This window comes from Prionailurus viverrinus, chromosome B1, assembly GCF_022837055.1.
Source record: "Prionailurus viverrinus isolate Anna chromosome B1, UM_Priviv_1.0, whole genome shotgun sequence".
Classification (NCBI taxonomy): domain Eukaryota; kingdom Metazoa; phylum Chordata; class Mammalia; order Carnivora; family Felidae; genus Prionailurus; species Prionailurus viverrinus.
Window position 1 is genome coordinate 161,675,622 of NC_062564.1, and position 12,846 is coordinate 161,688,467.

The window sequence follows — 12,846 nt, forward strand, 5'->3', positions numbered from 1 at the left end:
AGGATTCTCACACAGAGAGTCGTGACACCCAGGTTTTTCTTTCCAGGAAACAACTTTATTCCTGCCGGCACCACTCAGTTGGGTTCATATGCAAAGAACTGAGCCCCAAACGCCACGTGGTGTAGTTTTTGAAATATTTTTTACTTCTTTGTCTCCCATATATGGTAACACACAAACATGCAGTCTGGTTAAGTGGTCTCATGTTACAAGGTCGTGAGGGATGTTGTCACGTATGCGTATAGCCAGGTTGCCTTGAAGGTTTTGTTTTTTGTTTTTTGTTTTTTCCTTAAGGAGAGGACTCTACCACAGGTTGAGCATCTGACTCTTAGTCTCTGCTTGGGTCATGGTATCATGGCTCATGGGATTGAGCCCCTTGTGGGGCTCTGTGCTGACAGCAGGGAGCCTGCTTGGGATTCTTCTCTCCCTCTGTCTCTGCCCCTCTCCCCATGCGCGCTCTCTCTCTGTCTCAAAAATAAATAAACTTTAAAAATTAAAAAAAAAAGAAAAATTAACAACAAAAGTATAACTTCAATATCCCATCTGTTTTGAAAATAAGTAGCATTTTGGTAAATAACCCTAGGCTAAAGAGGAAATTCCAAGATGGTTAGAATTAAATGACATAAAAATATTATAAGTCAAAATTTGGGGGTGCCTGGGTCAGGCGGTAGAGCATGTGACTCTTGATCTCGGGGTCATGAGTTCAAACCCCGTTGGACCGTGCTCAGGGCAGACCAGAAGTGCCTGGGAGTAAATGCACCCACCACTGAGAATACCCCTCAGTTGGTGACCCAAGGGAATTGGTGGATCAATACCTTAGCTGCTGGTAGAGCCATCTTCCCTCAGTTGGGATACTCTGAGGTGTGTTCTGCATTGGTTCCCAGAATTCCCTAGATAGACTGATTCCAGTTACCCATGGTGGTAATCTGCCTGATGACATACACTTTATCAAATTCCTTCTCTTCCCTGCTTGTCTCCTCCACTCTTCTATGAGTGTTTTTTGGGTCATCTCCCAAATAACCTACTTGTATCCACATCCCTATCTCAAGGTCTGTTTCCAGGAAAAGCCAAACTAAGACGGAAATGCACATACACATAAATAACTCTCAATAAAAGTAACATTAAAATTCACAGGGAAAAGGACAGATTATTTGGCAAATGGAGGTTGAGAAGCTTGCTTGCTATATGGAGAAAAATAAAACTAACACCCCATTGTACCGTATATAAATGTAATGATATACATTTTGTAATGTATATAAATATCAAACCACTGTGTTGTGCACCTGAAACTAATATAATATTTTATGTCAATTATTCATCAATTAAAAAACACCTAAGAGGTGGGCTCCAAGTGGATTAAAGATCTAAATATAAAGTGTAAAATTATAGAATTAATAGAATCTATCTTTTCTATTAGGAAAATATCTTTGTGAACTAGGAGCCAGGAATGCCTTCTAAAACAAAATTTCAGGGGCACCTGGGTGGCTCAGTTGGTTAAGCATTCAGCTCTTAGTTTTGGCTTAGGTCATGATCTCACAGATTTACATTAACAGTGTAGAGCCTGCTTGGGATTCTCTCTCTCTGCACTTCCCCCATTTACACTGTCTCTTTCTCTCCCAAATAAATAAATAAACTTTAAAAAAAACCCACAAAATTTCCAATATAAATCATAAGACCAAAAATATGATAGTAAAGATTTCTTTCAAAAGGACTACATTTAAAAAGGAAGAGCCTTTGAATGATGTTGGCTATGTCTAAAACTGACAAAAAATTAATTTCTAGACTATCTAAGAAACTCTATCAAACCAATTGGATAAAGATAAGGATCTAAGGCAAAAGTTGTCAAAGGATAGAACAGACAATTTACAAAGAAGAAACCTAAAAGGCCAATAAGCATGTAAAGAGATACTCAGATTCATTAGTAACAATGAAATGAAAATCAAGACAACAACAAAGTGTTACTCTCTACCCATTTAGATTGGCAAAAAAAATTGAAATCTAGATAATGGCAAGTGTTAGCAAGGACGTGGGTTGTACACACCTCATGCATTATTGGTGAGAGTGTCAAATGGTGGAGACATCTGGAAAGCAACTTAGATATCCCCATGATCTAGCATTCCCTCTCCTGGGTAGATAGCCCAAAGATAACTTCAATAGATTTGTAAGTGGAGGATAAATACAAGGAGGTTGATTACAGCTTTGCTTGAATAGAATTGGAGGAAACCCAGCTGCCTATCACTGGGGAGAGGGATAGGCAACAAGCGTGTTGTAGATGCATGTGTAGATGCACATTGTAGAGTATTCTACAGCAGCTAGGAGCAACATACTAGATGTCCCCAGTAACATGGATAGATCTCAAAGTATAGTGTTAAATGGAAAAAATAAGGAAACACCATACATGCACACCAAATAGTAATACAGATTTTTCAAGAACATAAACAAATGAAGGATACACATCAAATACATAAGGAGAGTTGCCCACGAGTGGATGAAATAGGAGTAGGAAATTGAAATATAAAAGAATAAATAAATAAATAAAGCAGGTTCAATGATGATTGTGAACTAAGAGCTGAGGAGAATATTCTGTTCACCTAAGCCACCACTAACAAAATACATAAAGGAAGAGATAAGATGGATAGTAAGTGCCAAGTACTAAGTAATCTCTAATAGCATAAAAATTCATAAAGTCAATTATAATGTTCTCTGCCTTAGTGTATCAAAATACATGCTAGAGGCATATAAACAAGATGAAGAATAATTTTGACAACAGACATTAATGTATAATACAGAAACATTTATTTTAGCTTGGAATTATCTATATTTCTGTGGAAAATCTTTGAAAAAATATTTTAGATGAGAAAGCTGGGGGAAACCTCAAATAGAGTTGTAAAAGCACTATAGATTCTTTTATAGAAAAAGATATTTAAAGAAATTAAGATGCTAAAACATGCACTTTTCTTCTGGGGGTTTTAAAAATTACTGAGCTCTTCAGACACTAGAAACACATCCTTTTCAAACCATTTAGAGACCTAACCATTTTCAAACAGATTCATCAATGGATTTTGCAGAGTTCTCAAAAGCAATTAGTGGCACTTAAAACCATTAGGGCCACAAGCTGAGTAAAATGAATAAATGCTTATCCAAATGGAAAGTGGGTGAGCAATGTTGCTGTGCCTTTTAAAGAAAAGAGAACAAAGATTGAAAAGCTTTTGCAATTATCTCCCAATTTGATTAATTGGTGTTTTCTTTTTCTTATTCGGATATTTTTATGCAAACAACATTGATGCACTGATTCATCAGCCCTTAGGTTCAAGAGTTTGCTGTTTTTGGACCCGGGCACCTCACCCACGCAGCAGCCTGGTCTGCGGGTGGACAGCTTTGCCTTTGAGCATGTGATATCTGCAGCTATCTAAGTATCACAAAAATGTTACTGGAGGAACCCGTTCCTCCTACCCTCTAAGTAACTGAGCAAACTTAGCAAACTAAGTAACATTTGGAAGCGATATATTAAAGCATTGGTCACAATTCAAAGCTTTAAAAAAGGTATCTTTTTGCCTTTCCCCTTTTTTTGCCTTTCCCCTCAGTTGACTTCTCTTTTTATTTTGTTTTCTTTCCATAGGTTCAATGCAATTTAATTAAAGAATATTTATCGAACACTTATTCTGGGCAAGTTAGATATGGCATAACCTCCCCGCCCTCAAGAAGTTTATCACTGTGTGTGTGTGTGTGTGTGTGTGTGTGTGTGTTTGTAGTCATGATTCCAGATTTGTATGGCATGGAAGAGGGAGGAGGTGGGTGGGTACAAGGAATGACTGGAATAGAACAATTTCCTAAATATTTGTGACATCTAGAGAAGATAGCAGGCTCTGTGAGGATAAAAGGAGAGAGACAGTAAGCCTTTGCTCTTATATGATATTGTATGCCTTTGTTATTCTCTAAATTAGAGAATCATATATTTAAGTACACGTTCACTTGGAAGCAGTAAGGGGCATGAGGAATTATGACCAAAGAGTATGATTATTCCCCCTTCAGTATAGTATAATGATGGAAATTAAATTAAACTGATCAGCAAAGAATTCTGAGATGTTGACCATAAATAGGACTCAACCTAAATCATCCCAGACAGACACAAATCGTACTGTTTTTTTCCAGTCCCGTTTTAAAAGGCCAGCAAAGAAATAAATGCCATAAACTACTCCAGACATCCAGCTTAGTGTTTAACTTTTGCAGCACAGTTAGTTTAGTGATTAATATAAATCTCTTCTAGTACAGTTTAAAGTCTTTCAGTTTTTCTCTTAGAAAAAGAGATAAAGGCTGAGAACAGCTGTCAACAGTAGTTCAATAAACCTTTTTTTTAATCTGTAAAGATTTCTTTATTGCGACCACAACAACTAATATTCTCTACTTCTAACTATTACTATTACAAAAATACAGCAGTGTTTTATTGTATTGCCACCTCTTTTTTCATAAAGACCATTTGATATCAGATTTTATTTATAAAATTCAAAATGTCCCTTAGTTATACAAAACACAGATGATTGTGTGAACATCCATTTCATGGTAACTTCCATCAATGCTATAGGTCAACTACAAACAGTATCTCCATTTAGATTTTCCTCATATATTTTATATTGTCCTTAATCTTCAAAGGAAAAACAGATATGCATGAATCCCACCACATGAAGAAGAGTGTCACATTATCTTTCATGCAGCAACAATCATCACATGATTTCCCACACCCACTAGGGAAAACAGGTATTTCAAACAAAGTGATTTGAGAGTAGAAATACATTAAAATTTGCTAGTTACAAATGTCAAGTAAGGTCAATATAAAAAAGCATGTTGTAATTAATTATACCTGTCCAAAAATCCATCCCCTTTATCTTTTGAAGCATGCTAGCAAATACAGTATCTAAGCATTTAACTTATATTCCTTCTCATACTCTGGCTTAAAGTAATGTCTGAAAGGAGTCACTGACTTACTGCTTTCTACTGTCAATCATGACATTTATTGATATTTGATGTTCAACTAAATACTTTTATAAATTCTTATATCTCTAAAGTTATATTCCTTTATGCACTCTGGTGTTTTCTAAGCTGTGTATTTACAACAAAGGTCTTTCCTCTTTCATCACATTTCCAGGGTTTGAATCTAGTGTGCCTTTGGGGATACCGAATAATGACTAAATTCCAGTTAAAGGCTTTGTCATTTTCTTTATATTTTATGGTTTCTCTCCTGTATGGTATCTATGATGGTGAATAAGTTGTGAATTCCAGCTAAAGACTTGCCACATTCTTTATATTTGTAAGGTTTCTCCTCAGTGTGAACTCTGAAATGGTGAGTAAGGGTTGAAAAGTCCTTAAAGGTTTTACCACATTCTTTACATTTGTAAGGTTTCTCTCTAGTATGAATTCCGTAGTATTAAATAAGGTTTGAGCACTGATTAAAGGGTTTCCAAAATCTATTTTCTTTTTGAGAGAGAGAGAGAGAGAGCATGCATGAGGGGGAGGGACAGATTGAGGGGGGACGGGGGGGAGGTAGAGAATTCCCAAGCAGGCTCCGCACTGAGCCTAATGCGAGGCTCGATCCCACAACCCTGGGATCATGACCTGAGCTGAAATCAAGAGTCAGATGCTTAACAGACTGAGTCACCCAGGGACCCCAAGGCTCAAATAATGTTAATAAACACCTGAGGAGTCACTTTCCAGAGAACCATGATAAATGTAATAAATGCGAGGAGATCTTTTCTGAAAGCTCAGACCTTATTATACATGAGAGTATCCATATTGGAGATAATCCTTATAAATGTAATGAATGTGGGAAAGCTTTTAATGAGTCCCCCAATCTTGCTGAACATCAGAGAATCCATGTTGGAAAAACCCATATAGATGTAATAAATCTGGAAAAGTCTTTAGTCAGTCATCAATTCTAAATAGACATAAGACAGTCTGTACTGGAGAGACACCTTACAGATGTAAAGAATGTGGTGAAACCTTTACTGATTCCCCAATAAACCTTCATTGCAAATAGAATCCTTTCCTGAGGCTGGCTTCTTGGTAGAGAACTAGTAGATTGCTGTTGTGTAAGAGTTTTTTCTGGGTGCTATGTATCAAGCTATTTTTCATTTAGCACTTCTATTATCATGTTCATTTGGATGATGTGATTAGACTTACGGGATAAAGAACCACATGATAACAGGGTGCTCCTTAATTTTGAGGCCATTCTTTCTTCATCGCTCATTTCTCAGGCTGAATACCCAAAGTGTGTTTCTCTCAGTATTTGAAGCATCTGTATACTCTCTGGCGATCCCTATCAACTTCCTTGGGGACCATTTAGCCCTGTGGCTGGAGGTAAATCTTGGGGAGATCCCAATTCCAGGACTTCCTTAGAAAGTTTAAGAGGCTCTTCCTGCCCAAATCCAGAGTCCTGAACTGTCTCAGAACTTAAATTAATGGTACCTAGGTAACTTGACTTTGTAAAATCGACTTCCCATTTTCTGCTCTTTTCTGTCTATTTCCAAGATGTAACTGGCATTTTTTATTTTCTACAGATAGATGATGCCTGTTCGTCTTTCCTGTCCCTTGATTCTCAGCCTCAGGTAATTCCAATTGAAGATGTTTTATAGTAACATAAGCAGTTGTCACTCCATTTCTCCCTTTGGACTCGTCATTACTTTATGGACTTATTAAACATGTCAACACTTTAGAAATTATTACATTATCCGCAGGCAATAATCCGTTCTATGAGTTTATGTTGTAAGGTCATGCTGGGGCATTTGTCTCTAAGTAAAATAGATTTGCAGATAATATGCACATATTTTGGAAATCAAAATGCTAATTTCAAAATCAAATTCTGTGTTAGATTAAAAATAATGTGCCCCTGGTTGCATTTGGAGGCTCATATCCCAACTGTCCCTCAGTTGAGTTTGAAACCCAGGCAGAGAGGAACGTGAAGTCAGACTTGGGGAGTTCAAAATAGTCAATTTGTGAATGTGGCCTCAGATCTGATGCCCAGAGTGTTTGCTAAGAATTCCCAGACTTTAACTCCAGAATTTAATTCCCAGAATTAAACTGGGGTTAGACAGTGACCTGAGGCCTCCCCACCCGTCAGGTTTTCTGGCACCGGGCAGACTCGACCAAAACAGCTGGCCAGACAGCTGGCTCTTTAAGAGGAAAGGGCTGAATGTGCCCAGTTTCCTCCACTCAGTTACCTCTCAGGTAACTCTGTCCCCTTCCCACAACAAAGAGTTCAGAGAGGGTTGGGGAGTGAGGAGTGCTAGTCTAGCTCCTGCACGCGAAGCGTGAGGAGTTGAAAATAAGCGTGTCCTCCTTACACAGCATCCACTGGACTGGACACTGCTGTTCTGTCTGCAGCTCTGCTTCCAGCACAGGTGTAGCAGAGTTAGCCTCCGCGTTCGCTCTCTCTTCATCAGTGTCAACAGTTTCCTGGATGGAGAGGAGGGCTCAGGAGAGGCTCTTGGCTCATCCTCTTTCAGAACAATCAGCAGTGTGCCTGGGGCATAACACCAACATGGTCTGGCTAAGGTGCCATGCTTTGTCCTTCCAGAATGTCATCACGGCCCAGGTAGAGAAATGCTGTATTTCTCCTTCCTCAATCCATTTCTCAGTTTGCAGAGGGTCACTTGCAGGGAGTTAGTGGCATTAGATGAAAAAGCAAGACCAGGATCACAAGAGATGACATTTATGAATAATTCAAATTATAGGAGAAGCACTGATGGACATATAACATATGATGGGTGTTAATTAGCACGTAAGCTTTTGCATTGAATTCAAAATTCAAGAACACCCTCAGAATCATTTCTATTTCTGCAGTACTAAAAGGATGAATTAAAAGCACTCACTCATCTAGACACCATGAAGCTAAATGAAGCTTCTACTGGGTTTGGAGACTGTGTACCTTTTGAAGAGAGCTTGGTCAATTTACTATGACATCGTTTACATTCACTAATACAATTTTTAAAAATCACTACTTTTCGGGGTACCCGGTCAGTTAAACGTCTGGCTCTTGGTTTCGGCTCAGGTCATGATCTCATGGTTTGTGGGATTGAGCCCCACATCAGACTCTGTGCTGACAGTGTGGAACTGCTTGGGATTCTCTCTCTCCCTCCCTCTCTCTGCCCCTCTACCCCTCCCCCGCTCCTGCTCTCTCTCGTGTCTCTCTCTCTCTCTCTCTCTCTCAAAATAAATAAACTAAAAAAAATTTAAAAATCACTTCTTTTCACATTAGTTATAATTTTATTATTAATATGATTTTCTGAACAGTGCTTCAAAACATTTTAACCAAATGGAAAATAAAGGTTCACAAATAAAAAATAAAGTATTAAAAATTTAGTATAAGAAAAACTCTTAAAGAATAGTTGTAGCTCCAGGAATAATGGTTTCATGAGAAGGGTGGCTGGAAAAAATACAGTTTGTTTTAAAACTTTTCCCTTCAAACTTCGGTCTTGTTGCGAAGCCTCATCCGGCTTCAAAGCTGTGTTCTTGGGAGACGCTACATTTATTCTTTTGTGCGTTAAGAGACACATGACACCACCAGATATATATTTTTTTATTGTTTTGTATTTTATAACATCTCTAAATGGGCCATAAAAGGAACTTTCAGGAATCTGTTTCCATATTTTTTATGGGGTGACCTATGTACCCAACGCTGAAGGGAAAACGTGGGAAAGAGTGTATCAGTGTTCGTACTCTTTCTCTCATCCAACTCCCCGGTCACAGGCTTCACAGTCATTGCCAGTGAAACACGGTAATACTTGCAGGTCCGACAACCCAGCTCCCAGGCCACACTCAACCAACCATTAGCCACGTGTGGTATCGAGGAAATGATAGTCTCTTAGAACCTCACTTCCTTTACATACGAGAAGAACGACTCCTGTCCTCCATAACACACGGATGCATTTTAAGGACAAAATGTGAATTAGGTGTATGAGAGTGTTTTGTAAGCTAGTGAAGCACTACAGAAATAGGAGCCATTTCATATTATTAGTAAACATCCCAACAATCTGCATGGCAGACAAGCACATGGAAGAGAACAAAGCAGGCCTCTGATGTGCTGGGGAGGATGTTCAGAGAAGCTGATCCATGACTCCATCTGTATCCCTAACTTCAGCCCACCATGTTTAACATGCACTGTTGTTCAAAGGGTGAGGATATGGGTGGCCCCAAATAATCCTTTCTGACGTATCTCCTACATGAAGAGTAACTTCAGTTGTAAATCCAGCTTTACAGGCCACACATTCTTTAATGCTATTATTGTTAACTAATTGCTATGTACCTGGCACTGTGCTAAGAGCTCTACCTACATTTAATCCTTCCAAGAACTCTCTGCAGTGATGTTGTCATCCCCGATTTATAGCTGAAGATACTGAAGTTTAGAGAGGTTAGGTAACCAGTCCAAGGTGACACAGCTAATGAGTAGAACTGGAACTTGCACTGCCTTTGAGCAGTGACAGGCTGCTCAACTCCACAGCCCACGTTTTTAACTACAAATTAAATTGCTCCCCCCAACACTGTTCCAGCTCCTTGTTACTTCTAACATGCATTTATTAAGTAATCAATTGTTCATGGTTCTAGTGTGCTAAATTCTGTGCAAAGCAGGTTTCGCCCCTGCTTGTCCATTTGTGTTAGTCCTCACCACACCCAGCCGGCTCCTAACCACAGGGAGCCCTGCCCTACTTCTGTGCTCAGATGCTTTGAAAAACCTGATCCTGGGGTGTGCAGTCAGCAGCCTGGAAGGGTGGTAACTCCGATGAGGTGCACCATGTGCGGCTTCTTTCCCTCCAACTCCCATTGTTTGCAAGCACTTGCAGGATTTTCAAATTAGCCACTAATGAGTAATATTCAGTGAAGCTCACAGCTTTGGCATGTAGATTCAAACTTTGCTACAAGCTGGGAGGAATAATCCCTCTTTTGGCACTGTTCTAGTTTCTCTCAGTCATACAATTTCACGGACTCTTAGAAAGTATGAGAGAACTATGTATCTGGACCACCGTGGAAGCCTTAATCAGTGCATATATACAGTACATAACATTCCCCACCCCCCCCACCCCCCCCCCCCACCCCTGGTTGGAAGGAAGGTTTTACTTTTAGGAGCCAAGTTTTTGTCATGAAAGAAACCAAGGGATTTCTACAGAGTTTTGATGGGACACGAGAAGGAATCTATTCTGGGTGTTTGGAATATCCTTGCACTCCTAACATTCGACAGTTATATATTCTATGCAAATATTGTTAAAGCACAAGGTTGGCCTATATATCTTCTCATTTTCATTAGGCATCCAATGCACTGGAGGAGCTTTGCATCACAATTAGGAGGACTCTACCAAAGCCCCAGGTAAGGTTGGAATAGTGTTTTAATTGTAGGCAAAAAAAAAAAAAAAAAAAAGAATTGCTCAGTGATACCTTGGTATTCCTTCTGGAAGAAAATATACCTGATTTAGGAAGCATTTCATGAAGAGCCAAGAAGATCATGAGTTGGTTTTGGATAAGAAACAAAACCTTAAGTTTCTCAAGTGTCTGAGAATTTAGTGTTCACATTAATGGGGTTTACAATCATCTAATGGGAAAATCATATAGCCCTCTCATAAGATGTGTTCTAGTTCTCATGAAAGAAATTTGGGGTCATTTTGACTCCTTTTCTCATACTAGAATTGGAGAACAGATGTATCTCAGCTTGGAGGTCAGGGCATTGTACTTTGCTAGAGAGAAGGACATTAAGAATTTATATATATAGACAGTATCAGTTTGAAAATTATATTCTTACTGTGATGTCTTGGTTTCTTATTAAAATTATTTGATTCATCTAGAAGAACTTTTTGGTCTGAAACGAGGAGAGCTGGGAACTTGAAAAATAGCTTAAGTATACCATACTTCAGATTATATTCTATATATTATAGATGAATTTATTTTAAAACTACTTTATAAGGATAAGAGAGGCAGGTCTAGAATTAAATCTTTCATTAGCAATCCTAATTTAACTATGATCATTGGTACATTCTTACTTATATATCTTTCACATACAATAATTCAAAGAAACCTTGATATTTTGAAAGCATAAATGTTTCCTGTATATATATATATATATATATATATATATATATACACACACACATATATATGTGTATATATATATATTTTTTTGGTGTTTTTAGTGGTGTTATTTTCCAAAACATTTCATTGACTTTTCTTCCTGATTAGGATAAAAGAAGTGACAATGGTGTTTATCCATGAATTTCTTTTCGTATTAAAAGCAAATGAGAACAAAAAGGAACAACAAAAAGGAATATGACTCATTCTTAAAAAAATAGATTTTTGGAGGGAGAGAGGACTATAGAAAAGTTTATGGAAAAAAAACCCAAAATAACTCATAATCTTATTACTACAAGTATTGTATTTTACTATGGCTCCTTAGAGTCTTTTTCTCTGAGTACTCTATCATGTGATTGATCATACCATAATTTTCCATTTGACCATTGTTGAACTATTAGGATGTTTCTGGTTTTTTACTCTTATGAATAATGCTGTAGTAGAGAACTTTGTTCACACCTTTATTTGTAAACAATATCTAATTAATTTCCCATTTATTTTTAGAGCAATATATGTTTAACCAATTTCAGTATTATAGTTTACATATAGCGTGTCACATATTTTTAAAAATTATGTGATATAATTTTATAATGTTACAAATTTTATACTACATATATTATAGTATACTATAATATACTATAGCGTAGTGTAATATAATAATATAGTATTTTATGTATAATTTTATAATATGTTACATATAATAGAATATTTCTTTCTTTCTTTTCTCAACAGGAAACAGATGAAAAAGATAATACCAAAAGGGTAAGGTGATTTCCATAAATATATACACCAAAAAATAAAAGAAACCAGTAACCGTCTATAGTAAATCTCACTACTTTTTTTTAACAGTTCTTATTTCATTATTCGAAGACACGGAAGTTGGGCAACTCAAATGTTGTGGTAAGTTGTAGAATTACTTCATATTAGTAATCATTAGTATTTTTTTTAATCTGTTTTTACAGTTTATCTAATAAGCTAGATCAAAATTCATGTTTTTTACTTTAGAAGTTTATATGTGGATAAACAAATGGAATTTAATATTTATCACACATTAATTTATTTTATATCTTAACTACATATGTTTTAAATGTATTTATTCATTCATTCAATAATTATTTACTGAGTATCTATTATGTGCCAAGCACAACTCTAGGTACTAGAAATATAGCAATGAATAAAATAGAAAATTAAAAAAGAATCCCCCCCCCGTCATGAAATCTACATTCTAGAGGCAAAAAAAAAAAAGTGCAAATGATTAAGAAAAACATATTGCTTTAGATATCAATTAGTGCAAGGATAAAACAGATTTATTCAAAGTCATCTTAAGAATTATTTTAAAAGATGATTGCCGAAAATGTCATTAATAGAAATATCCACTTCTATTCCTCAGGTCTCCTTATTTGTAACTAGGCTTTTAATGTGAGAATTTACTAAGAGTAGCTGGATACCAGTAACGTGAATTCAGTTTACTTCTAAATTGTGCAGTTTTAGTAGTAGCTTTTCTTTTTATATGAATGGATTTTTAAAATGCTATTCTGGTGTTTTAATCTAGAGTGCTTAATAATAATTGTTTGACTATAGTATTCCTTCTGTGATTGTGACTCACTATCATGGACCAATTTAGGGAATGAGGAGCTGTGGAAAGATAACTGTAATATAAACTCAGTTTTAAATATCATATGGAATATTCTTATGTATGAGGAGTTGAAAGTTAGGTTATACTGGCTTTAGGCCAAATACAGATTG

General features: G+C 36.9%; 1 protein-coding gene across 1 annotated transcript in view; it reads left to right on the plus strand.

The window, feature by feature from the left end:
- NMU (neuromedin U) overlaps positions 1-12,846 on the plus strand; it is a 36,800-nt gene that overhangs the window by 14,772 nt on the left and 9,182 nt on the right. The window contains exons 3-6 of the mRNA XM_047854926.1: positions 6,549-6,596; positions 10,289-10,348; positions 11,833-11,862; positions 11,950-12,000. Of these exons, the coding sequence (XP_047710882.1) occupies positions 6,549-6,596; positions 10,289-10,348; positions 11,833-11,862; positions 11,950-12,000 (189 nt within the window). The remainder of the gene's footprint in view (positions 1-6,548; positions 6,597-10,288; positions 10,349-11,832; positions 11,863-11,949; positions 12,001-12,846) is intronic.